Genomic DNA, 26,018 nt, shown 5'->3' with positions numbered 1-26,018 from the left:
AGGCTCACCTACTGGCAAATACATGATTTCATCGCTGCTTTATAGTGATTCATAAACACATGTTTATGACATATTCACAATCATACAACCCATTCTGCTTTTAGCAGAGTTATGTTTTATGAATACGGAAATAGTTGTATCGCAACTATGAACAAAAGTAGGAAATAGTAAAGTTTTGAGTAAATGTTTTTAGGATACATTGTATTTCATTGATTCGAAAACCAGTTCCTCTATCCTGGGACAGGACGTAACTGGTTGACTTGTCATTCTGGGAATCGGAATTATACTTACAAGAGTAAACAGTTAAAATGTTAAATGTATGTAACCTGCACTCGTAGTAGTTGAGACAGTTGACTGTTAATTATTTAACACAATTAGTGTTATAGGGCATACTCCCACGAAGGCAACACGGGGCACGTTGTTTCAGGCTCCGCAATTCCTGTCTCCCTTTGTCACGTCAGAAACTTATGTCAGTGGGTTGGAATCCCCATTCGCCCTGAATACGTCAGCACCACCCCTGTGCTCGTGGAGTTCACCAATTGTCTGAGATGTGCATCACTTCGGGATCTCATCCCACAGTGAACAGTCAGGCCGTGTTATAACCGGACAACTGCTGAAACTCAGATTGACTCACACAAGGGTCTGTTCTTCTAGGTTTACTTGGCTTACTAATCATTATATACTGAAAGCCATTGAAAATGCAATTTGACATTCATACGTTCTTTACTCACACTAATTTCAACATATATAAACCTAACTGGCAGATATGTTTTAAGTGAACATCTGTGAATAATTTCATCTGAAAATGTCCAGTCAACAACAAAGTCAGTGACGCAACAACGACATCACACAAAGGAGGGGTCACTTGCAGTCAATATCGTGTGTGTCCACCGTGCGCTGCAAGACATGCTCGCAGTCTTTAGGGCATTGAAAGGCACACATTTCTCAGGAACAGCTGTTGGATGGTCTGCAGCCTCTGATGGTCTGTGGTCTGATCATGACACCACCCCTCCAAAACGATCATGTTCAAGGACACAGTTTGGCGCAAGTCTTTCTCCTTTACGTCGATAAATCTGTTGACGTCCATCTGCAAAGGATAAGTTAAACCTGGATTCATCTGAAAAAATGACATCTGGCCATGTCCTGTTGCCAAGATTGGCCCCATTTGCTGCCCATCGCTGTCTGGCAAGTCTGTGGCGATGCAATAAGGTTGGACCACCCTACGGGTGACGACACCGGATGTTGAAGGCATCAAGGCGTCCTTGCACCTTTTCGGCGCTGAGATGACGTTGACTTGTCCCAATTGTCCTCCTTGCCTAATCATCAGCTGTTTGGAACCGATTTCGCAAGTGTGAAACTCGGATATTGCGGTTTTGTCGAGCTGTTATCACAGGTGGTGCACCAGGTCGCAGACGATCAGCAGCACTTCTGATAGTCCGAAAACGTTGTCTGAGTCGACTTACATTAAACATTACATTAAAGTGCCTGGCAATCATCACATCTGAAGCACCTTGGCTGACCATACCGATAACCTGATTCCTTTCGTTTTGTGTCAAGTGTGGCATTTTCTCAAAGTCATTGAGTTCCACAATTCCTTGTGCTTTTACAGGGCCTGGGTGCAGGTAATGCATGTGCACAACGTGTTTCATGAATGTGGTTGTGTTTACGAGAAATGTCAAAGGTTCAGTTTTAAGTATCAAGATGATGAGAGAGGAACGCTCCGGGACTCGAACTCGAAATGGGCCAGAATAACAGCCTTTTATCTCTACATCCTCTGTATCGCAGGAAAAAATCTTCAATAGAACTTTTGTAAGTTTCAGGACAACAAATACCAATTGCGTTTATAATGGCTTTCAGTATATGTTTCAGTTTCTCGTTTTGGAACAATGCTGACAAATCTACGTATCTGCACATGAAGCAGCTATTTTACATCAGAAGGATGTATCCACAATGAGTAATTCTTCTGAAAGACGTTTGATATCGCCATGACTTCACACTGATTCCAAAAAACGTGTTCATGGTACATGAGATGTGTTATGGTCAGCGAAAGTAATCTTGTCACTTTTTTCTAATTATTTTTATTTATTTTTTCAGGCTGGCTGTATGATATCACCGGTGATTACATCTTACCTTTCTACATGTCGGGAGTCTTGTACCTTCTCGGCTGTGTCGTCACGGTGGTGGTGGTCGTGGTGCGCCATCTGGCGGCAGGGAAGGAGGTCGCACGTAACCCGCCAGTCGAGATGCATCCACTGTCACAGTCGTAGATACTTACACAGATTTGTTAGTTATTGAGGTCGCTGGATGGCAGAAGACAATACACTGGATCTCATGTTCAGACTATGAGATCTTACGGAGTTTTCACTTATTTATTTACAGAGGAAATAGAGATATCTCACCGGTGTGTCTTTTGATATAAAATATACGAACGCTAATCGATTAAAATTTAAAATTGCGAGGCTTGGAGAGTGTAGCTATATTTATAATAAATACACAAACGTGAACATTTTGTTTAGCATTCATAATCTTCCTGACAGTTTTGTGGAGTTCAGCTGACTGTTATCGGGAATGGGATGTGATGTCATAAGATTGTGGCGTCAACGTCACCGATGACATCACAATGGCCAGCACAGCGCCATCCCCACTGGCGTAGTGGGGGCGGTTGGGTAGCCTAATGGTTAAAGCGTCCGCTCGCCATACTCACTCACTCACTCCACTGGCGTAGTTGGGGCGGTAGGGTAGCCTAATGGTTAAAGCGTCCGCTCGCCATACTCACTCACTCACTCCACTGGCGTAGTGGGGGCGGTGGGGTAGCCTAATGGTTAAAGCGTCCGCTCGCCATACTCACTCACTCACTCCACTAGCGCAGTGGGGGCGGTAGGGTAGCCTAATGGTTAAAGCGTCCGCTCGCCATACTCACTCACTCACTCCACTGGCGTAGTGGGGGCGGTAGGGTAGCCTAATGGTTAAAGCGTCCGCTCGCCATACTCACTCACTCCACTGGCGTAGTGGGGGCGGTGGGGTAGCCTAATGGTTAAAGCGTCCGCTCGCCATACTCACTCACTCACTCCACTAGCGCAGTGGGGCGGTAGGGTAGCCTAATGGTTAAAGCGTCCGCTCGCCATACTCACTCACTCACCCCACTTGCGTAGTGGGGCGGTAGGGTAGCCTAATGGTTAAAGCGTCCGCTCGCCATACTCACTCACTCACTGGCGTAGTGGGGGCGGTAGGGGTAGCCTAATGGTTAAAGCGTCCGCTCGCCATACTCACTCACTCACTCCACTGGCGTAGTGGGGGCGGTAGGGTAGCCTAATGGTTAAAGCGTCCGCTCGCCATACTCACTCACTCACTCCACTGGCGCAGTGGGGGCGGTGGGGTAGCCTAATGGTTAAAGCGTCCGCTCGCCATACTCACTCACTCACTCCACTGGCGCAGTGGGGGCGGTGGGGTAGCCTAATGGTTAAAGCGTCCGCTCGCCATACTCACTCACTCACTCCACTGACGTAGTGGGGGCGGTAGGGTAGCCTAATGGTTAAAACGTCCGCTCGCCATACTCACTCACTCACTCCCACTGGCGTAGTTGGGGCGGTAGGGTAGCCTAATGGTTAAAGCGTCCGCTCGCCATACTCACTCACCCACTGGCGTAGTGGGGGCGGTGGGGTAGCCTAATGGTTAAAGCGTCCGCTCGCCATACTCACTCACTCACCCACTGGCGTAGTTGGGGCGGTAGGGTAGCCTAATGGTTAAAGCGTCCGCTCGCCATACTCACTCACCCACTGGCGTAGTGGGGGCGGTAGGGTAGCCTAATGGTTAAAGCGTCCGCTCGCCATACTCACTCACTCACTCCACTGGCGTAGTGGGGGCGGTAGGGTAGCCTAATGGTTAAAGCGTCCGCTCGCCATACTCACTCACTCCACTGGCGTAGTGGGGGCGGTGGGGTAGCCTAATGGTTAAAGCGTCCGCTCGCCATACTCACTCACTCACTCCACTGGCGTAGTGGGGGCGGTAGGGTAGCCTAATGGTTAAAGCGTCCGCTCGCCATACTCACTCACTCACTCCACTGGCGTAGTGGGGGCGGTGGGGTAGCCTAATGGTTAAAGCGTCCGCTCGCCATACTCACTCACTCACTCCACTGGCGCAGTGGGGGCGGTGGGGTAGCCTAATGGTTAAAGCGTCCGCTCGCCATACTCACTCACTCACTCCACTGGCGCAGTGGGGCGGTGGGGTAGCCTAATGGTTAAAGCGTCCGCTCGCCATACTCACTCACTCACTCCACTGGCGTAGTGGGGGCGGTAGGGTAGCCTAATGGTTAAAGCGTCCGCTCGCCATACTCACTCACTCCACTGGCGTAGTGGGGGCGGTAGGGTAGCCTAATGGTTAAAGCGTCCGCTCGCCATACTCACTCACTCACTCCACTGGCGTAGTGGGGGCGGTAGGGTAGCCTAATGGTTAAAGCGTCCGCTCGCCATACTCACTCACTCACTCCACTGGCGCAGTGGGGGCGGTAGGGTAGCCTAATGGTTAAAGCGTCCGCTCGCCATACTCACTCACTCCTCCACTGGCGTAGTGGGGGCGGTAGGGTAGCCTAATGGTTAAAGCGTCCGCTCGCCATACTCACTCACTCACTCCACTGGCGCAGTGGGGGCGGTGGGGTAGCCTAATGGTTAAAGCGTCCGCTCGCCATACTCACTCACTCACTCCACTGGCGTAGTTGGGGCGGTAGGGTAGCCTAATGGTTAAAGCGTCCGCTCGCCATACTCACTCACTCCACTGGCGTAGTGGGGGCGGTGGGGTAGCCTAATGGTTAAAGCGTCCGCTCGCCATACTCACTCACTCACTCCACTGGCGTAGTTGGGGCGGTAGGGTAGCCTAATGGTTAAAGCGTCCGCTCGCCATACTCACTCACTCCACTGGCGTAGTGGGGGCGGTAGGGTAGCCTAATGGTTAAAGCGTCCGCTCGCCATACTCACTCACTCACTCCACTGGCGTAGTGGGGGCGGTAGGGTAGCCTAATGGTTAAAGCGTCCGCTCGCCATACTCACTCACTCCACTGGCGTAGTGGGGGCGGTGGGGTAGCCTAATGGTTAAAGCGTGGGGGCCACTGGCGAGGGGGGTAGGGTAGCCTAATGGTTAAAGCGTCCGCTCGCCATACTCACTCACTCACCCACTGGCGTAGTGGGGGCGGTGGGGTAGCCTAATGGTTAAAGCGTCCGCTCGCCATACTCACTCACTCACTCCACTGGCGCAGTGGGGGCGGTGGGGTAGCCTAATGGTTAAAGCGTCCGCTCGCCATACTCACTCACTCACTCCCCACTGGCGCAGTGGGGGCGGTGGGGTAGCCTAATGGTTAAAGCGTCCGCTCGCCATACTCACTCACTCACTCCACTGGCGTAGTGGGGGCGGTAGGGTAGCCTAATGGTTAAAGCGTCCGCTCGCCATACTCACTCACTCACTCCACTGGCGTAGTGGGGGCGGTAGGGTAGCCTAATGGTTAAAGCGTCCGCTCGCCATACTCACTCACTCACTCCACTGGCGTAGTGGGGGCGGTAGGGTAGCCTAATGGTTAAAACGTCCGCTCGCCATACTCACTCACTCACCCACTGGCGCAGTGGGGGCGGTAGGGTAGCCTAATGGTTAAAGCGTCCGCTCGCCATACTCACTCACTCCACTGGCGTAGTGGGGCGGTAGGGTAGCCTAATGGTTAAAGCGTCCGCTCGCCATACTCACTCACTCACTCCACTGGCGTAGTGGGGGCGGTAGGGTAGCCTAATGGTTAAAGCGTCCGCTCGCCATACTCACTCACCCACTGGCGTAGTGGGGGCGGTAGGGTAGCCTAATGGTTAAAGCGTCCGCTCGCCATACTCACTCACCCACTGGCGTAGTGGGGCGGTGGGGTAGCCTAATGGTTAAAGCGTCCGCTCGCCATACTCACTCTCACTCACCCACTGGCGTAGTGGGGGCGGTAGGGTAGCCTAATGGTTAAAGCGTCCTCTCGCCATATTCACTCACTCCACTGGCGTAGTGGGGCGGTGGGTAGCCTAATGGTTAAAGCGTCCGCTCGCCATACTCACTCACTCCACTGGCGTAGTGGGGGCGGTAGGGTAGCCTAATGGTTAAAGCGTCCGCTCGCCATACTCACTCACTCACTCCACTGGCGTAGTGGGGGCGGTAGGGTAGCCTAATGGTTAAAGCGTCCGCTCGCCATACTCACTCACTCCACTGGCGTAGTGGGGGCGGTGGGGTAGCCTAATGGTTAAAGCGTCCGCTCGCCATACTCACTCACTCACTCCACTGGCGTAGTGGGGGCGGTAGGGTAGCCTAATGGTTAAAGCGTCCGCTCGCCATACTCACTCACTCACTCCACTGGCGTAGTGGGGGCGGTAGGGTAGCCTAATGGTTAAAGCGTCCGCTCGCCATACTCACTCACTCACTCCACTGGCGCAGTGGGGGCGGTGGGGTATCCTAATGGTTAAAGCGTCCTCTCGCCATACTCACTCACTCACTCCACTGGCGTAGTGGGGGCGGTAGGGTAGCCTAATGGTTAAAGCGTCCGCTCGCCATACTCACTCACTCCACTAGCGTAGTGGGGGCGGTAGGGTAGCCTAATGGTTAAAGCGTCCTCTCGCCATACTCACTCACTCACTCCACTGGCGTAGTGGGGGCGGTAGGGTAGCCTAATGGTTAAAGCGTCCGCTCGCCATACTCACTCACTCACTCACTCCACTGGTGCAGTAATGACAACGCTAACACAAGTTTAATTTATCCATCACGCCCCTTACTCGTGTATATAAACAAACGTACTGTTCTGAAATCAAGGGTCTAATGCAAGCCTACCGATGAGCTTTACATGTTATATTGTACTGGAGATAGCGTAAGCCTGTGGCTGATGGGGTGGAACTCGGGTAGGGCAGTGTGACATCTTCTTCTGTGTTTTGTAGAGTTGTGTCCCTTTATACGGTCAGGATTCGAGTCTCAGTACCATTATGAATATCATGTTTGGATTGCTGGCGGTGTGGTCTTAGTTTTAATCCGGTACTGTGGTGGCGACCCAACGGGCCAATTAATTATCATCTGATTTCTCTTCTGAAATGACTATTTGACAAAAAAAATACTGTTCACACAAAAATGTGTCTGAAAATTCATCATGCAGAAAGTAAAACAAGACCATAACACGTCTGTGTAAGAAATCCAGGAGTTCCACTGAATGTTCCAAGTTTTTATTACTTTACGAGCGCTTCCAACTTTTGCAGATCTGTGAGTGACGTCAGAGGGTACAAACACGGACATGGTACACTGATGTCACGTGATGACGGTATTAAGTGTAGTTATCAGCACCGCAGATAACAATAACATTGTAAGTCATACATGATATACATGATAACTTGAATTACCCATAACATTCACCCGATGATACGGTCATGTTTTCTGAGGGAGATTAAGCGTTATACAGGAAATTATCTTCTGTATCCATTTAAACTGAGGACACAAATTACCTTCCACGGATATTAAAGCTGGATCAGATGTAGCGGGGAAGCCTACCCATGTCCACGTTTAATACAATCCATACAGATTACTGACATGATCATGTTGGTATCATCTCAGAATAGAAATATGTGTCGATATTCACAGCTACTGGAGATCACAGGGTACGAATACATTTTCAGGTACAGTTGTTTTTGTGAGACGCCTTCCTATTATTATGATAATCTATAAAAAACACAACCAGGGTACACCCTCCCGACGCTATGTACACGACCCCAGCGAAGAAAAAAGACGCCTTGTAATTTTCCGTGACGTCATACATCCAACCTGAAACGATGAATTAGTGAGTGAGTGAGTTTAGTTTTACGCCGCACTCCAGCTATATGGCGGCGGTCTGTAAATAATCGAGTCTGGACCATGCAATACAGTGATCAACAGCATGAGCATCGATCTGCGCAATTGGGAACCAATGACATATGTCAACCAAGTCAGCGAGCCTGACCACCCGATCCCGTTAGTCGCCACTTACGACAAGCATGGGTTACTGAAGGCACATTCTAACCCGGATCTTCACGGCTTCCAGGTTAGAATTACTATACCAGCTGGGTTTGGAGTGAGTGAGTGAGTATGGTTTCACGCCACTTTTAGAAATATCCCAGCAATAACGGCGGGGGACACCAGAATTGGGCTTCACACATTGTACCCATGTGGGGAATCGAACACGGGTCTTCGGCGTGACGCTTTACCCACTAGGCTACCCCACCGCCCCAGCAGGGTGTGGAACAATGATACAGCGACACCACGCGACGATATTAGCAACCAGTGTTGGGTGGCAAGAGGCGACTAACGGGATCGGGTGATCTGGTTCGCTGACTTGGTTGATGCATGTTATCGTGTCCCTATTGCGTAGATCGGTACTCATGAAGTCAATAACTGGGCTATCTGGCCCAGGGTTTACAGATTGCAGTCACACAGATGAGTGCGGTGTTAAACAAACTAGTCGTGATGAGTTTAGTCGTCATAAGCATGCTGCCTTCTGAACGTGGTACAGCTCTGTCCCCACAGATGTCAATGTCACACAGATGAGTGCGGTGTTAAACAAACTAGTCGTGATGAGTTTAGTCGTCATAAGCATGCTGCCTTCTGAACGTGGTACAGCTCTGTCCCCACAGATGTCAATGTCACACAGATGAGTGCGGTGTTAAACAAACTAGTCGTGATGAGTTTAGTCGTCATAAGCATGCTGCCTTCTGAACGTGGTACAGCTCTGTCCCCACAGATGTCAATGTCACACAGATGAGTGCGGTGTTAAACAAACTAGTCGTGATGAGTTTAGTCGTCATAAGCATGCTGCCTTCTGAACGTGGTACAGCTCTGTCCCCACAGATGTCAATGTCACACAGATGAGTGCGGTGTTAAACAAACTAGTCGTGATGAGTTTAGTCGTCATAAGCATGCTGCCTTCTGAACGTGGTACAGCTCTGTTCCCACAGATGTCAATGTCACACAGGCCTGCCGGACGTGAGGGTCTACTTCATCTACTTATTATTTTCGTTTTTTGGGGGGATGATGTTAGTAACTAATACTCAATAACAGCTGCGTCGAGCATATATTTCTCTGTTGATATATCTAAACTCGATAGACATATTCAGTCTGTCCCAAAGAGGTACAGGGACGTCATGACAGCCACGTCAGGTACTGCACGGAGAGCCCCCTCGTGGACGTAAGCGTCTTGTCATTAATGTTGTCATTATGTCTACAGAACATGCGTCTACCATCATGATACATGTCATCCTTGCATCAATCAGTTACATGAAATATGCACATATAACTGAATAACATACAGCATTAAATGAAATATGCACATTTAGTTGAACATAATAAAACAATTTTTTCCAAATGTTGAAACATCGTGATGACTCCGGTGACGGCCACCGATTGAAGTCCGATTGGTTTAAAGGAGAATACGAGAGAATTGCAATAATTTGCTGGGTGAAAGATAAAGTCATCAGAAGCATATTCCTAAATTTTCAATTAAAAATTATGTATAATTATGTTTTAATCGCGAAAACAGTTTCTGTAAATCTCAGCTTCTGCCATTATGCATATTTCGCTGGAACCCACGTGACCTTTCCGCTCGTGACGTCAAATGTACTGGAGTCCGCCATATTGCCAAAGACCACGCGCTACAGTAGTACAAATCGTGTTGTTTCTGTTGTTGTTTTAAATCGTACGATGGTGTATTGCGTTGCCTGGGGATGCACGGCATCATCGAACATGGGAAAGAACCACCATTTCCTTTTTCCAAGTGAAATGACAGATTTCGGCAGGAGAAATGCGCCGATCATTCCGAGTCGGACGCATATGAAAGAGACATGCACGCATGGGGTATGGACATCCCCAAGCTAGGCTGAAGAAGGAAAAAGTACCCACGATATTCATTAATTATACTCCATCATTCCCTGTAACAACTTACTGTCAGTGGTATTTTTAACATAAATCAAGTCCAGTTGTCCAGTCGAATTGCCCCCGCTACAAAATGACCCAGCAAATTTGGTCAAATTGTCCCAGTGGGGTAGTCAAAATGCCCCAATATATTTATAATGAATAAATATAGGCCATAAATGCATAGTTTTGTCAACTTTGATATTATGTTCTTCATATATAAGTATATACATAGTTATGAGTTTTCTAATAACCTTTATATGAAGAACATAATATCATAATAAGTTGAGAAAAACTATGCATTTACCGCATATATTCAATCATTATAAATAAATTTGAACAAATTAGAATGAATGACCAAATTTGCTGGGGCATTTTGTAGCTGGGGCAGTTCGACTGGTACACATGAGATATATATTATCAAAATCAGTAAGAGATTTCACATGAGCTTGAAAATGTTTCGCTTAAACGTTCTTTTCGATTTGGAGCCCTAAATGATGCAGTCAACTCGAAACATTACCGAATACAACGGCAAATCATGAAATACTTGTTGCTTTCATTGTTTTCCATTTTGTCCAATTACGCACGTCGGCATCAGACTCGCTATTTGTCAGTAGTGTGTGCCGTGAAAGTTGTTCTGTATTCTCATTGGCTGACAGGGTGTCATTCTAAGGCTATGACCGAGTACCATAACTATTTCCATAACCAAACAATGGGGAAATATACGTTGTCCTGACTAGTATTTTATAATCCACCAGTTTTCGGGGAATAACTTATCTGCGTCGCGAATATTATCTCTGCTCGACCAGGCTGGGCTCTTTTATCGAGGCTTGATACGTTATTAATGAGAACAAGGATCGTAACTTGTTTTCAACAAAATAATTCCAGTGTAATTTTTGAAGCAGATAATTTTTATTTTCCTTGTCTGAAGCATAATTATTTTGTTTTTGAATCCCAGACACCCTACAGTCACCCATTTGACACAAAATGAACTGTAATCACATTTTTTTAAAAATAATTCTTAGTGACTGGTCATATATTTATAGGGGTGAGTTGGCTGGCTGGAACTGTATGACATTTTGCTGACAAATAGTAATCTTGTTAATTGATATGGTCTATTTTTAAAATTATTTTTGACCTCAAGCGGTGCCTCCGTTTCGCTTGATTCTTCTTCGTCATCTTCAGTGGAAGATTGTCTTGCAAGATGTAAAATCGGATCGTATTGATACGGTCTAACATCCATTTCAGAAATGACATCAGGAACATCTTTTACTGCTTCAGAATCCACGGACACTGTTTAAAAGTTGTGAGGTAAAATCAAAGAGGAAGCCATCAGCAACAGGCACTTATGACGTCATGTCACGTGATACCCCCCTGCTCATTAACTGTCGGGTGTTTCCGTAATAGGCGGAAATACGAGTACGTTTTTGTGTTTTTATTGCTATTTTACAAATGTGACTTTTAGAATATCCTTAACAATATATCAAAAGTTTTGTTTCCGTTCGTATTCTCCTTTAAGTTTCTGGTTCGTTGGTTCGTTTGGAACATTCACTGTATCAGCATCGCCTGTTTCTTCAACATCCCGTCAATCACTGTCACACTGTTATGTTTCAAACAATACAGAATTGTGGACATCAGAAACTGCTGTTTTCTGTTGGCTAAATACTATTCTACGTACAACTAACACGGAGATGACAATGTATGTCGTACTGACCTGCCAGTGGTGACGAGATGATGGTCGCTACCCCTCCAGCGAAGATGAGGAAACCAATGCCCCTGTTGGTGTACTTCAGGCCAACAAGGTCGGCCACGATGACGCCGAGAAATGCCCCCCAGATACCTGGATGTGCACAACACAATTTGATGGACGTGCGAATCGTGGATTGAAGTCGGAGTGGGGATATCGTACATTAAAGGATACTAAAGGATATTGAGGATACACTTTCACCTTTTCCACCTCATTCTGCCACGTGTTCTCATGGGACAACTGCTTGCGGAGGTTCACGGCCAATGTGTACACTGTGCCTACACCAGGGGGAGCATGGTCTCCGCTGTACCCCACTCCGTACAGTCATCCACAAACAATCATACAAGACCATTAATCCGAATACAGAGCTTCTAGTCCGTTATAAACTGAAGGTCAGAAGACAATCGGCAGCAAAATGTTCTATGACCGAAACTTTCTATATCAACTCGTTACAAAGCAGACAGCTGCGCCTTGACACTGCTTACATTAGGTGCTGAATGTAGTTAGAATGCCTGTATGAACTATATCACTATCAAATAATCTTTTCATGTTTGTGTTTGTTTCAGTGAAATCATTGGGAGTGCGCATCCTCTTGCCGACAGTAAACTGCTACCAGAGTTCGCATACTCACCCATGCAGCCTCCTTGTACAGCAGAGTACATGGCGAAGGCCGGGAAGGAAGTGAGGAAGGGACACAACACCGTCCCGACCCCACACAGCAGCAAGGCAATACCCAGGATGAGGGTCCTGCTCACCCAGGGGAAGTCACTCACCCAGGCGACTGGTATTCTCAGTACAACCCCCACAATGCCCATGATAGACAGAAGGTACGCCACTTCGTCTTTATTAACTCCGCTCTGGAGCGCCAGGTCGGGCATGTGCACGATAGGAACACCATACCCGAAGTAGCAGAACATTGTTCCAAGGGCAAAGAATGAGAACCGGATGTCCTTGAAGACACAAAAGAAATCTTGAAGAGCGCGTGTCCGGGTGATGTTCTTGTTGACATCTTCCACTGAAATAGAAGACACTGGGTAAAATGGATCTCTCGATATGCCTTCAAATATCACGGGGTTTGCCGTACACCTTTTTTATTATTCGGCCAATCAAACCCGGGACATCCATAATCTTATGAAGCAGCTGTCGTAGGCACTTTGATGGGGTATGGGTTTTATCGGGAAATATAGACATGTTTGTATATTTTCTGAGTTAAGTTAAAGTTGTGTTATCTAAATCTAAATCACAGTGCTGACAATATACATGAAATATCAGCAGCTTATTATCATGACCATCAGCACAGCCATGTACAGGTCAGCTGCCTGCGTGTAATTAACCCTAATTAACTTTAGAGTATGGCCGGTTGGCCACGGAAGTTTAACATTGTGGATGAGGTGCATGCTGGATACTGCAGGTTGACCATACATGTATCGTAATACGATACAGGGCAGCCTGACAGTCAGTAGTATATAGACAATGAATTGTTAATGTAACGGGGCTTGACCCTCGGACAGCGGCTAGGGAGGTGGGCTGACGATCACCTCTGTGATGCTGCCTGGCCGTTGCTGCACTATCATGTAATTACATACTTAGGTGCCGAATAAAGTGTTGTGGACCCACTGATGGACTTCTGTATTTGAAGAGACAATATCCCACAAAACACGCTATTAACCAGCCCGGGATACAGCCCTGCGACGATGTTGCCGTTAGTTAGGTCGGAGCAAATGCAATGTAATATCAAAGATATATCCATTCATCCTCGATAATCTCCAGGGTATACGTTACGATCACTCTCCACTATACCCCGGATGCATCCATGGCTTGGCCCGATGATTTTATTACCTTCCTTGGCTGGCTTTTTATCCAATCAGGTGTCTACGCTGGGAAGTTGAGCGAACCAATCACAACTCACTTTCGCTTCTTAAATTATCTAACCGTTTAAACTTGGCAACACAACTGATGCAGAGTTACTCTGAAAGAGGTAGAAGGAGTTCTTTTATATATTTTTTGAAAGTTTTAGATCTGTCAATTTGTCTGTATTATTTGCTCAAAAATCTGAGTGGCACTGCGAACAAACCTTTGCGACTGCGACCGCTATCTTTGTTGACACTGGCAAGCTCGGGTGTGACGGCGGCTTAGCTGATTGGCTGCTATGAGAATGCAGAGCCAGCAAAGGGAGGTAATATAATCATCGGGCCAAGCCGTGGACGCATCCAAGGTATAGTGGAGAGTGATCGTAACCTATACCCTGGAGATTATCGAGGATGATATTCATTTAGATATAAAGTTCCTTTCCCCCAGCAGAACCAAATGTCATCATATGCTGTGAGTGGATAAAGCAAGCTAACTGCGACACCTGAGACGGCAAGGCAGTACCCGTCAGTCACATGACCAGGCATGAACAGTTGAACTGCCTCAACACGTGTTTTGACGGGTGATACGGGTGATACAATATACACGGGATATAGTCCCAATGTACTCTTTAAAACATGATCGCATTATAAGGGAATTGATGAGTGTCAGATATATGGCCTTAATCAGTCATTGTAAGGATTCCCGTGAAGGGCGACAAAATGGTTCCGTGTCCTGCCTGTTCCCAATATCAGTCTCTGGAGGGGTAGCCTGGTTGCGGAGGGGTAGCCTAGTGGTTAAAGCGTTGGCTCTTCACGCCAAAGACCCGGTTCGATTCCCCACATGGGAATAATGTGTGAAGCCCATTTCTGGTGTCCCCCGCCGTGATATTGTTGGAATATTGCTAAAAGCGTCGTAGAACCATACTCACTCACTCTGGAATTGTCAGGGGCGGTGGGGTAGCCCAGTGATTAAAACGTGAGCTCATAACGCTGAAGACCCGTGTCCCATTCCCAAAATGGGTGAAATGTGTGAAGCCCATTTCTGGTTTCCCCGTCATGATATTGTTGAAATATTGATCCGTGTGGCGTTATGAAAAAATCTAACCTACATACGAACACATTCAACTCACGTTACCGCAATGTTTTGGACATTCACCATGTGGATTTTCTGGATTTCAGAGCAAAATTGAAGAAGTGGGCCTGGTCCAAGAAGGGATCGTAATGCTACTTTATTATTGTATTATAGCCATCGATAGTCGTTCTGCTAAAATCGTAATGCTACTTTATTATTGTTATATAGCCATCGATAGTCGTTCTGCTAAAATCGCTTTGTGGAGCGGACCTTGCTATTATATAATTTACCACTGGATATTAGACGAGCAAACGAAGTAATAGTAACTGACCTTCACGGGTGACCTTGCGCTGTTTTAGATAGTCTGGAGGTCTAAACACGGCTCCACATACTGCGGCGTTCAGCGTCAGTCCGGAGATGATCCACATCGTGCCCCTCCAGCCGAACGCCGCGATCAGCTCCGTGTACACCAGGGGGAGAACCATGGCGCCTATACCTCCCCCAGTCGATCCAATAGCGCTGGCGAAACCCCGCTTCTTCTCAAAGTATTGAAAGATAATCACTGCCGATGGGATAAACATTAATCCGAGTCCACTACCTGGAAATAAACAACAGTTCATCCTTGAATGGTTTCGTTTTTCATCTACTTTGACGATTCATGTATCTGAACTCAATATGAAGTGAAGATCATCTGATCTGATGGTACAATGCTGAGGTGTTATGGTATCCGATGCCGTGGTGGGAATGAATGGGCTCCTTGTTGGAATTCGCACAGTTTTCTTTTTAGGGTTCTGTGTTCGAATGGGTTCCATGGTGGGTTTCTGTGTTCGAATGGGTCCTAAGGTGGGTTTCTGTGTTCGAATGGGTCCTAAGGTGGGTTTCTGTGTTCGAATGGGTCCTAAGGTGGGTTTCTGTGTTCGAATGGGTTCCATGGTTTGTTTTTGTGTTCGAATGGGTCCTAAGGTGGGTTTCTGTGTTCGAATGGGTCCTAAGGTGGGTTTCTGTGTTCGAATGGGTTCCATGGTGGGTTTCTGTGTTCGAAAGGGTCCTAAGGTGGGTTTCTGTGTTCGAATGGGTCCTAAATTGGGTTTCCGTGTTCGAATGGGTCCTAAGGTGGGTTTCTGTGTTCGAATGGGTCCTAAGGTGGGTTTCTGTGTTCGAATGGGTCCTAAGGTGGGTTTCTGCGTTCGAATGGGTTCCATGGTGGGTTTCTGTGTTCGAATGGGTTCCATGGTGGGTTTCTGTGTTCGAATGGGTTCCATGGTGGGTTTCTGTGTTCAAATGGGTTCCATGGTGGGTTTCTGTGTTCGAATGGGTTCAATGGTTGGGTTATGTGTTCGAATGGGTTCCATGGTGGGTTTCTGTGTTCGAATGGGTTCCATGGTGGGTTTCTGTGTTCGAATGGGTCCCCTATTGAATTCCGGGTTCGTACTGATTCCTTGTTGGAATTCTGCTTTCGGACAAGTTCCTTTTTGGGAATGGGGGTTCGAATAGGCCCCTTTTGTGATTCTGTGTTCGAATGGGTCCTAAGGTGGGACTATGTGTTCGAATGGGTTCCATGGTGGGTTTCTGTGTTGGAATGGGTCCCGTTTTGAATTCCGGGTTCGTATGGATTCCTTGTTGGAATTCGAAGTTCAAACGGGTTCCTTTTTGGGAATCGGGGTTCTAATAGGTCCCTTTAGGGGATTCCTGGTTATGGGTGTTGATAAGAGGAGATCAAATGGCTATTGTCATATTGGTGAGTGTCACAATCGTGCGGTGGTCAAAGAGCGCTCTAACGTTGCTCTTGGTTGTGAATTTGGTTCATTCTAACATAAACATTGCTAATATTATTTTCAAACAATCAGCTTTCCCTATCGGTTCCTTCATTCGTGTGTTAAGAATTCTTAGACGTATTTTATTGTCTTTCATTGTCCTTCAGACATAAACCGATTGTAAGTTAAGGATTTTCGTTTTTGCTTTAGCGCGAATTTCACAGTGAAAAGTGACCTTTTTATTTTAATTCTAATTTTCATATTTTATTCTAAAATTTAGTCTATTTTTTTTCATCTAATGCTCCCTGTCCTCAAGTGTTGATCAATGTCCTATTTTTCCTGCACAACCAGGAAATGACTGGACGTTCAAGAGGGTAAACATGTGTCTCCTCGTTCTTCACTGTTGAGAACAATACTCGCCTGTACCTTAGCGCCCCAGATTATGTTCACCCGTTCTCCTCTTATATAACTGTCCTTCTATGATGATGTAACTTATACGCTCGGAGCAGTTTTATTTTGCGTGCAACGAGACAGGAGGTATTAATATGTACTATGTTTGTAAAGGTTACCTAACCAGAAGAGCTTATTAATATACCGACATAAGTAATGGAATATAGGAGAACCTTAAGCAATTAATTATGTAACTTGAGTATTTAAATACTTTGGTCACAAACACATGCATAAATTGCTTCAGACATTACGTTCTACATGTTCCTGAATAACTTAAAATAGGAACTACAAGTCACTGTAGGCTTGTAATAACTGAAAATAGGAACTAAAAGTCACTGTAGGCTTGTAATAACTGAAAATAGGAACTACAAGTCACTGTAGGCTTGTAATAACTGAAAATAGGAACTACAAGTCACTGTAGGCTTGTAATAACTTAAAATAGGAACTACAAGTCACTGTAGGCTTGTAATAACTGAAAATAGGAACTACAAGTCACTGTAGGCTTGTAATAACTTAAAATAGGAACCAAGTCACTGTAGGCTTGTAATAACTAAAAATAGGAACTACAAGTCACTGTAGGCTTGTAATAACTTAAAATAGGAACTACAAGTCACTGTAGGCTTGTAATAACTTAAAATAGGAACTAAAAGTCACTGTAGGCTTGTAATAACTTAAAATAGGAACTACAAGTCACTGTAGGCTTGTAATAACTTAAAATAGGAACTAAAAGTCACTGTAGGCTTGTAATAACTTAAAATAGGAACTACAAGTCACTGTAGGCTTGTAATATTGTTTGGTTCAAGAAGCTCAGGGAGCACCATGACACCTAAAAGAACTCCTGTTGTAAATAGGCATATATGTCAGCGCCATGAACAACCACTTTGTGATCGGATGTAGGGCGCTATACAATGAACTTATTATTAGTGTTTGCTGAAAAACTTCGCTATCATAAAAAGGTATCGCAACACCTACAATTTGAAGCCCCATATAGCTTTTAATATTCATGTCATAATTACATTTGTTTGGGTGATTATTTTTCTCGTTCGGACACATTGAATTTAGAAATGCACGTTACCATCAAAGGTGAGCATCAGGTGCAATATACTTTGTAAGTACCATTTGGCGGGGGTTCCTTGATGATGTAGCCTATCATGTGACTGTAAACTTGACTTTGTGACGATGAGACAAAATCTGATTGGACGGACAACTGTGCTAGATAGGGTTATGGTACCCCATTTTAAAACCCATTAACTAAACACATTGACGACAATGCTGGGCCACATCGTGCACGTGCCCTTGGTAATTTCTCACATCAAGAAGCGGTAGCAACTCTGACCAATAGATCATGTTTGGGACGTTATGGATCGCAGAATACGTCAGAGAGATCCTCCAGTACAGAATGCCTTCCATAAAGACTGAAACGCCTCCAACTCACCTTCTGATACAATCAGCGAGGAGGGCCCGGGGTGTTATTCCAGGTGGCGGAGGTTACACCAGATGTTATTGTCACTTGAGGTTTCTCGAGGATTGTGAGTTTTGAAAATGATCGTGCTTGTGAACGCCAGACAACCATAGCTACCAGCACTACAAACTGAGACAAATTTGCCACGTTTGCTTCCGTGAATAAACTACAGTTTTTTGTTCTTTTTTGTGGGAGAGTGTGGTGTTTTAATTTATCATTGCTTAACTGTTGGCAGGACATTGAAGAGATGTTGTGTCAAAAGTCAGTTCACAAATTCAGTATCGTGTGTGTCCACCATTGGCGTTGATGCAGGCTTTACAACGACGACATTATGCGATTGAAGAATGCTTGGGGAATGTTGTCCCATGTGTAAACCAACGCTTTTCCCAATTCAGCTAACGTCAATGGCTGATTCTGGGCTTGACGTAAACGTCGCTCCATTCCATCCCAAGCGTGCTCGATAGGGGGCAGGCCCAGAGAAACAGCTGGCCAGGGGACTACCGGAACGTCTGCTGTCACAGGAAATCTATCACAACACGATACTTATATGGACGGGAATTATCTTTCTGAAGCGTGAAGTTACGTCTCTGTCCTTGAATGAACGGCTGCACATGAGGCCCAATGATCTCATTTCTGTATCGTAGACCTGTCAGATTGCCATTGACAATGACAGGTTGTGTCCGACCATTAGATGTGATGTTTCCCCATACTGTAACGCTGTTGCAACCAAACGTTGACGCACCCGTCAGCATACTGTTCACCTCGCCGTCCGAACACCCTTGCCGTGTAATCTGTGCTGTCCAGATGAAATCTCGACTCGCCAGTGATCAAAACACCACCCCAATCTTGTCTCCAGTACTGTAGATGCTGTCTGTACCAGACAAGTCGTGATTGTCGGTGACGTTGGAGCAAAATTGGACGTATTGCAGCCCGACGGGGCCGGATGTTGTGCTCCCTCAGTCGGTTCCGTACAGTCCTGAACTGGCAGTCTGGAATCGATTCCTTAGATGGGTCAGCCGAATGTGGTTGTCTTGCTGACGTGACGTCACTCGTAGCCGGTTCGACACAAATCTCTCGTGTTCCCATTATGTTGAAAACGTATCCATAGAGATGAGATCGTGTTTCGATGGACACCAAAATGTCTGGCCGCTTCAGTTTGGGCCATCCCAGTCTCCGGCATATCCACGGCGCGGAGACGCTGATTTTCTGTAAGTCGTGGCATGACGTATGTGCAGTTTAGGTTTTCCACAACATTCAGGACTAAGAAAATAATCAACCCTTCTTCAATTTTCAATATCAAGTGTGTGAACTTCAGGTGTCAAAAAACTTGCAAGAAATGAGTAAGTTCATTGTGCACAAGGTGCACGTGCCACGCGTGACACGTGACGTCAAATTACATGTTCTTTGCTACATGTTTATGTAGAAGTATTTTTATAACTTTTCAAATAACTTTTATTTTATGCAATTTTATGTTTAGCATAGTCACATGTTTCCGTACATTTGGTATTGCAATACATTTTATAGAATAACCACGTACACTGCTGTATCATTGTACCGTGCTACTATTCTTGATAACCTACTTAGTGATCCAATGGTCTTACCTACCTGCTATAACGCCGTATGTGATGCACAGGTAGACGATACCGTTAGCAAACCAGCTGCTGAACAAGGCGACGGACGCTATAATGGCTCCCACCATAGTTGTGAGGCGACAACCAAAGCGTTCGGTCATCACCCCTGATAGAGGACCTTGAATAGAGACAACACTAAACTTACATGTTAGTCTACTTCACTTGAGTACATTTCACTCCCAGGTAATAGTTTGTTGATTTTATGTTGTTTAACGCCATACTCTTCCAACCACATGGTCTGTGAATATTGGACTCCGGTCCAGATAATCCAATGACTGATATTATGTACAATGGTACTTGCTATAGCACTACGGTGACACGCAAGCCAGATCCCTAACCTGGACCCACATAGCACTACGGTGACACGCAAGCCAGATCCCTAACCTGGACCCCCATAGCACTACGGTGACACGCAAGCCAGATCCCTAACCTGGACCCCCATAGCACTACAGTGACACGCAAGCCAGATCCCTAACCTGGACCCCCATGGGGCAGGGGGGAACATTCCAATCGATTCTGTTCTGTATGTGTGTGGCCGTGTATTTGAACTCTGACAGAATCTTTGATAGTCAGCCTCACGTTGATGTCTGCAGTGTTCCTATACAGGGGCCCATTTCATTAGGGGCAGCAGTGCTCTCAGTGTCACAACCTTACACAATGCCATTTAGAAAGTGGTCAAATGTAACATAGGTTATATTTGGGATTACACTTTCTTAGTAAAGCACAGATTCTAGTACTTTTGTTGGGTTGAGTCCCATCCGGGATTCGAACCCACACCCTCAGAGTCAGGTGCCTAATCGCCAGCACACAGAGTCAGCTGCCTACCCGCTCAGCCACCGCGACTTCCACAAATATGGAAGTCGCACAACTGGTACACTGCGAACTTTGTGTACCCCTCTGATAAGTGTATTGGCATGGCGCCCACGGCCGAAAGCTGTGATTACACAATTGCACAACAAAGGTACTAGAATCTGTACTTTACTAAGAAAGTGGAATCCCAAATGTAACATATGTTAAGCTTTACGTCAGTCATAGCGCCCCTTGAACAGGAGGTCACCAGCATCCATCATACAACAACAGGCTCCTCCCTAGATACATCAGCAGGTGTGTGGTGACATATGTGACATATGTGAAGCCGTCACCCAAGGTCCTCAGACTTACCTACAAACATGCTGAGTCCACCAGCAAGAGACCCCACCCATCTCAAACTCCTCCCTAGATACATCAGCAGGTGCACGGCGACATATGTGACATATGTGAACCTGTCCACCAAGGTCCTCACACTTACCTACAAACATGCTGAGTCCACCAGCAAGGGACCCCACCCATCTGAAACTCCTCCATAGATACATCAGCAGGTACACGGCGACATATATGACATATGTGAACCTGTCCACCAAGGTCCTCACACTTACCTACGAACATGCTGAGTCCACCAGCAAGAGACCCCACCCATCTCAAACTCCTCCCTAGATACATCAGCAGGTGCACGGCGACATATATGACATATGTGAACCTGTCCACCAAGGTCCTCACACTTACCTACAAACATGCTGAGTCCACCAGCAAGAGACCCCACCCATCTGAATCTCCTCCCTAGATACATCAGCAGGTGCACGGCGACATATATGACATATGTGAACCTGTCCACCAAGGTCCTCACACTTACCTACAAACATGCTGAGTCCACCAGCAAGAGACCCCACCCATCTGAAACTCCTCCATAGATACATCAGCAGGTACACGGCGACATATGTGACATATGTGAACCTGTTCACCAAGGTCCTCACACTTACCTACAAACATGCTGAGTCCACCAGCAAGAGACCCCACCCATCTCAAACACCTCCATAGATACATCAGCAGGTACACGGCAACATATGTGACATATGTGAACCTGTCCACCAAGGTCCTCAGACTTACCTACAAACATGCTGAGTCCACCAGCAAGAGACCCCACCCATCTCAAACTCCTCCCTAGATACATCAGCAGGTACACGGCGACATATGTGACATATGTGAACCCGTCACCCAAGGTCCTCAGACTTACCTACAAACATGCTGAGTCCACCAGCAAGAGACCCCACCCACGCCGCTTCGGTCCTGTTCGCGTGGAAGTAGTCAATAAGTTCAATGTAAATAATTCCGAATGCACTCATTGACCCCAGCAACAGGAAGTGGGTGTAGAACCGACCGAGGACACACACCCAGCCCCAGCCTCCTTCGGGAACTGTGTCCTCCTTCTTCTCCAGAAACACCTGGCTCACATTGTCCCCCTTCTCCAGAAACACCTGGCTCACATTGTCCCCCTTCTCCAGAAACACCTGGCTCACATTATCGGATGTGTCCAGGTCAGCCTCGGGCAGAGGTTCCTTCTTCTCCAGGTCCATGTTGAACTTGTTCTGAAAGTAAGTATGCTATCAATATATTCCATTCCTACTTAGTAAGTATCATATCAACACATCTTATATATTTACAACTCTATGCCAGATGACAAAGAGAAGTTTAACATGCATATGACATGCACTTGATCACGTGACCTACTCCCACACAATAAGATAAGCAGTAAGTAGCAGGTTGTTATATATACTTGAAAGGACTCAAATAGAGTCGTCTACCTTATCACGGCAGGATCTCCTATCGTTGATGACGTAAAACTCGTTTCAGGTCCTGATCATAGTACGGTTTCCTACGTCACATAGCGTTTCCATTGAAATACTGTTCAAATCGAATTTAGCCAAACATCCGCCCATTTGCCTCCTTTCTCTCATTTGCCTCCTTTCTCTCACTCACCCAATCCCCACCCCACACCACCCCACCCCATCCCCTAACTCACTCACTCACTAATTCACTAGGCATGGTCTGCCGATATGGGCTTCGCACTGCCATAATTCCAGAATTAAAAACAGTACAATGATCACATGCGCTATGTTATCACTTAAATAATAATCACACGTGTAGGTGAAAAGATGAGTTTGTTCACACTCGTAACCAAAACATGTTATTCCAAGTAAACAGTTTACCTGAAAAAAGAGACACGAGACCCAATTCTTGTTGCTCTACATCAGCAGGACAGGCTGGCCACACAGTCAGGTGAGTGACCTGCCTTAAATAGACATGTCAGGGACAGAACGGTGTCTGTTGGGCTCAGGGACGGGTTGGTGTGATCGTGCAAGCGATGCTGCGTAATTAACATGATACACACCGAATGGAACAATCATTCGGGACATATACACACTCATATTTGTACATACACACATACGAACACACACACACGCGCGCGCACACAAACATATACGAACACATACATAAATATGATAACATGCATACACATGTGAACATATGCATATACACTCTCCAAAAAAAGAAATACATAGGTGAATTTGACTCATGAAGTTGCGGAAAAAACGATACAAATATGCTATTTCTTTCCAAAACGTCATCTTCGTGTGGTTGTAAACAGCTTCAGCGCCAAAACGCGGCAATTTTAACTTTTTCCCTTGTTTAAAAGCGTTTGAAGAAATATACGCCAAAATGTCACCAAGAAAAAGCAAGGCAAAATGCACATGCAAGCTTCAGTAAGCGGGAAAGGCAATGTTGTGTTTAATTTTGTCATTCGTTTTTGCCCGGAAAAGAGGAAATCATCATGCCACGACTGAGTGCCGCCAATCGAAACATCGCCATAGGCCGCCTTGAAGCTGGGGAGTCGCAGTCTGCAGTTGCCCGACATTTTAACGCTCATCACAGCACAATATCTCGCCCATGGAATCGTTTCCTGCAGACAAAGTCCGCCCAAGATCACCCGAGAAGTCGCCGTCCAAGAGTTACCATCCAAGCCTAGGACCACTACATGCGGGTAGTTCACTTGCGTCATCGTCTCGCCACAGCCGTAAAGACTGCACAACGCATCCCTGGTTTGAGAAGAATTTCCAATCAAACTCTCAGGGATCGATTGCGTGAAGTGGTAATTCGACCAAGAAAGACACTTGTCGCCCCTGTTTGAGAGACTTCCATCGGCGCAATCACTTGCGGTGGTGTCGTAGCACTGAAGAGTCCGGAACTGGAACCCTGGAAACTGGAGGCGAGTCGGGTTCAGTGATAAATCACGATTTCTTCTTTACCCGCGAGATGGAAGACAGTGTGTTTACCGTCGGAGAAATGAACGTTTTGCCCCTAATTGCATTCAACAGATCGACAGATACGGTGGAGAGGGTGTCATGGTGTGGGGTGAGATATCCAGCACACAAAGATCTGATTTAGTGGTGGTTCAGGGTAATTATACAGCAAATCGGTACATCAACAAAATCCTTGCACGTCACATGTTTCCGATTGTGGACCGACAGAGGGAGTTGTTCCAACACGACAACACTACTTCACATACGGCCCACGTCACAGTACGCTACCTTGCCAATTCTAACGTCAATGTCTTGCCATGGTATTGTCAATCACCAGATCTAAACCCGGTAGAACACCATACACTTCCACAACTGGCCATCGCATTGCAGGAAGAGTGGGTATGAATTCCGCAAGTGTGACTTCGTCGACTAATCCAGTATGTGCCGAGACGGTGCCGAGCAGTAATTGCTGCCAATGGTGGCCATACAAAGTACTGACTTTGACGCCATCTTGTGGACTCAAGTTAACAGAAACACGTCAATAAAGGCTGATGTTGTGTTGGCGAACTCTATGTCTATTTCCGCGTGAATTTTAAACCTTTTTACCATTGAAATCACATGTAATATTTGCTCCACTAATTGCAATAAATACTTCGAAGAATGGCTTATGCGTTTGTCTTTTTGAGGAGAGTATAGGAACACATACATACATATGAACACACATAAACACATGTATATGAAGACGAACATACACACATGTGAACACACACATACATATGAACGAAAACACATACACACATATATAGACACATAAACTCATATATAACACATACATATTAATGGACACATTCATATATATGAACACAAATACATACACACAATATGAGCACAACATACACACACATATGGACACATACACACACATATGGACACATACACACATATGGACACATACACATATATCGACACATACACACATATGAACAAATACACCCATATATGGACACACACACATAAATGGACACATATACACAAATATGAACACATACACACAAATATGAACACATACACACAAATATGAACACACACACACATATATGGACACATACACATATATGGACACATATACAAATATGAACACAAACACATAATGAACACATACATACACACATGTGGACACGTACATACATAGGAACAAATTCATGTATATGAACACACACATATATGAACACATGTATGAACCCATACACGTACATACACATACGAACATTACACAAACTCATACCTATACACACAATCGCATGCTACACACATACACACACATTCGTGACATAGAAAAGAGATATACTCTCTGTTCTTTGTACATTGTCTCGTGTTGAATTTGCATACACAAAATACGTCGTTTTTGAATTTTACTAATTGAAAAGAAAACAAGGGTAATGACAACAACTTACCTCGTATTGAATTTGCACCGAGGGTTTTTTTACTGTGTATGCAAGGGTTAAACTCTACCGATGCCCTTTTCCGTGTGTATGCTCCAGTTAAACTATGCCCTCGCTCCCTGCTCTACTGTCACCTCCTATCACACGACCGAGGAGTGAATTGTTTCCTCTGACAGGGAATAGCAACTATTCCACTTTTGTATCTCGTAACATTCAAATACATCAAATCCAAATGGGACATAAAACAAAGAGCTTCGATTCAAAATGAATATTCGTTTTTAAACAGAATATAGCCAGTTATATATGACACAGTGTTGTATCAGCTATACAAGTAATAGTGACTAGGTTGCACTCTAGATGGGTACACAGTACGTAACGGAGAGGTCGCGCGTCCAGTCACGTATTCTACAGGGGCACTAGTACGACCTTGGTGGCCGAGGATATCATCACTGTACTGTCTGACAAGGTCGAGAATCCCATAACTAACCTCACAACTCGAGCTGATATATATTGTATACACAGGGAGCCTAGTCAGTCCGAGACAAACCGACCACTTCATTTTTTTATG

At 45.8% G+C, this 26,018-nt stretch overlaps 2 protein-coding genes across 6 annotated transcripts in view; one reads left to right on the top strand and one right to left on the bottom strand.

The window, feature by feature from the left end:
- Positions 1 to 2,504, top strand: part of LOC124267058 (monocarboxylate transporter 12-like) — a 34,468-nt gene extending 31,964 nt beyond the window's left edge. For all 4 annotated transcript variants that reach the window (XM_046701893.1, XM_046701894.1, XM_046701892.1 and 1 more), the window contains one exon: positions 2,095 to 2,504. In XM_046701893.1, the coding sequence (XP_046557849.1) occupies positions 2,095 to 2,267 (173 nt within the window). In that variant the 3' untranslated portion in view covers positions 2,268 to 2,504. The remainder of the gene's footprint in view (positions 1 to 2,094) is intronic.
- A 4,674-nt stretch (positions 2,505 to 7,178) lies between these two features.
- LOC124267060 (monocarboxylate transporter 12-like) lies at positions 7,179 to 22,672 on the bottom strand. Of its 2 annotated transcripts, XM_046701898.1 has the most exons (8): positions 22,512 to 22,672; positions 22,218 to 22,295; positions 21,944 to 22,151; positions 19,868 to 20,011; positions 14,928 to 15,194; positions 12,306 to 12,689; positions 11,642 to 11,767; positions 7,179 to 7,809 (listed from the first exon to the last, which is right to left on the bottom strand). In XM_046701898.1, the coding sequence occupies exons 2-8, from the start codon at positions 22,281 to 22,283 to the stop codon at positions 7,661 to 7,663; spliced, it is 1,344 nt and encodes a 447-aa protein (XP_046557854.1). In that variant the 5' UTR covers positions 22,284 to 22,295; positions 22,512 to 22,672; the 3' UTR covers positions 7,179 to 7,660. The 2 variants fall into 2 exon arrangements, with proteins under 2 accessions (XP_046557854.1, XP_046557853.1); XM_046701897.1 differs by having other exon boundaries at positions 21,944 to 22,295.
- Positions 22,673 to 26,018: the final 3,346 nt, after the last annotated feature.

The sequence above is a fragment of the Haliotis rubra genome, unplaced genomic scaffold (genome assembly GCF_003918875.1).
Source record: "Haliotis rubra isolate DU_JTF1 unplaced genomic scaffold, ASM391887v1 Scf1299, whole genome shotgun sequence".
NCBI lineage: Eukaryota > Metazoa > Mollusca > Gastropoda > Lepetellida > Haliotidae > Haliotis > Haliotis rubra.
Note: the sequence above shows the minus strand (reverse complement) of the source record. Positions and strands in the feature narration are given on the sequence as shown.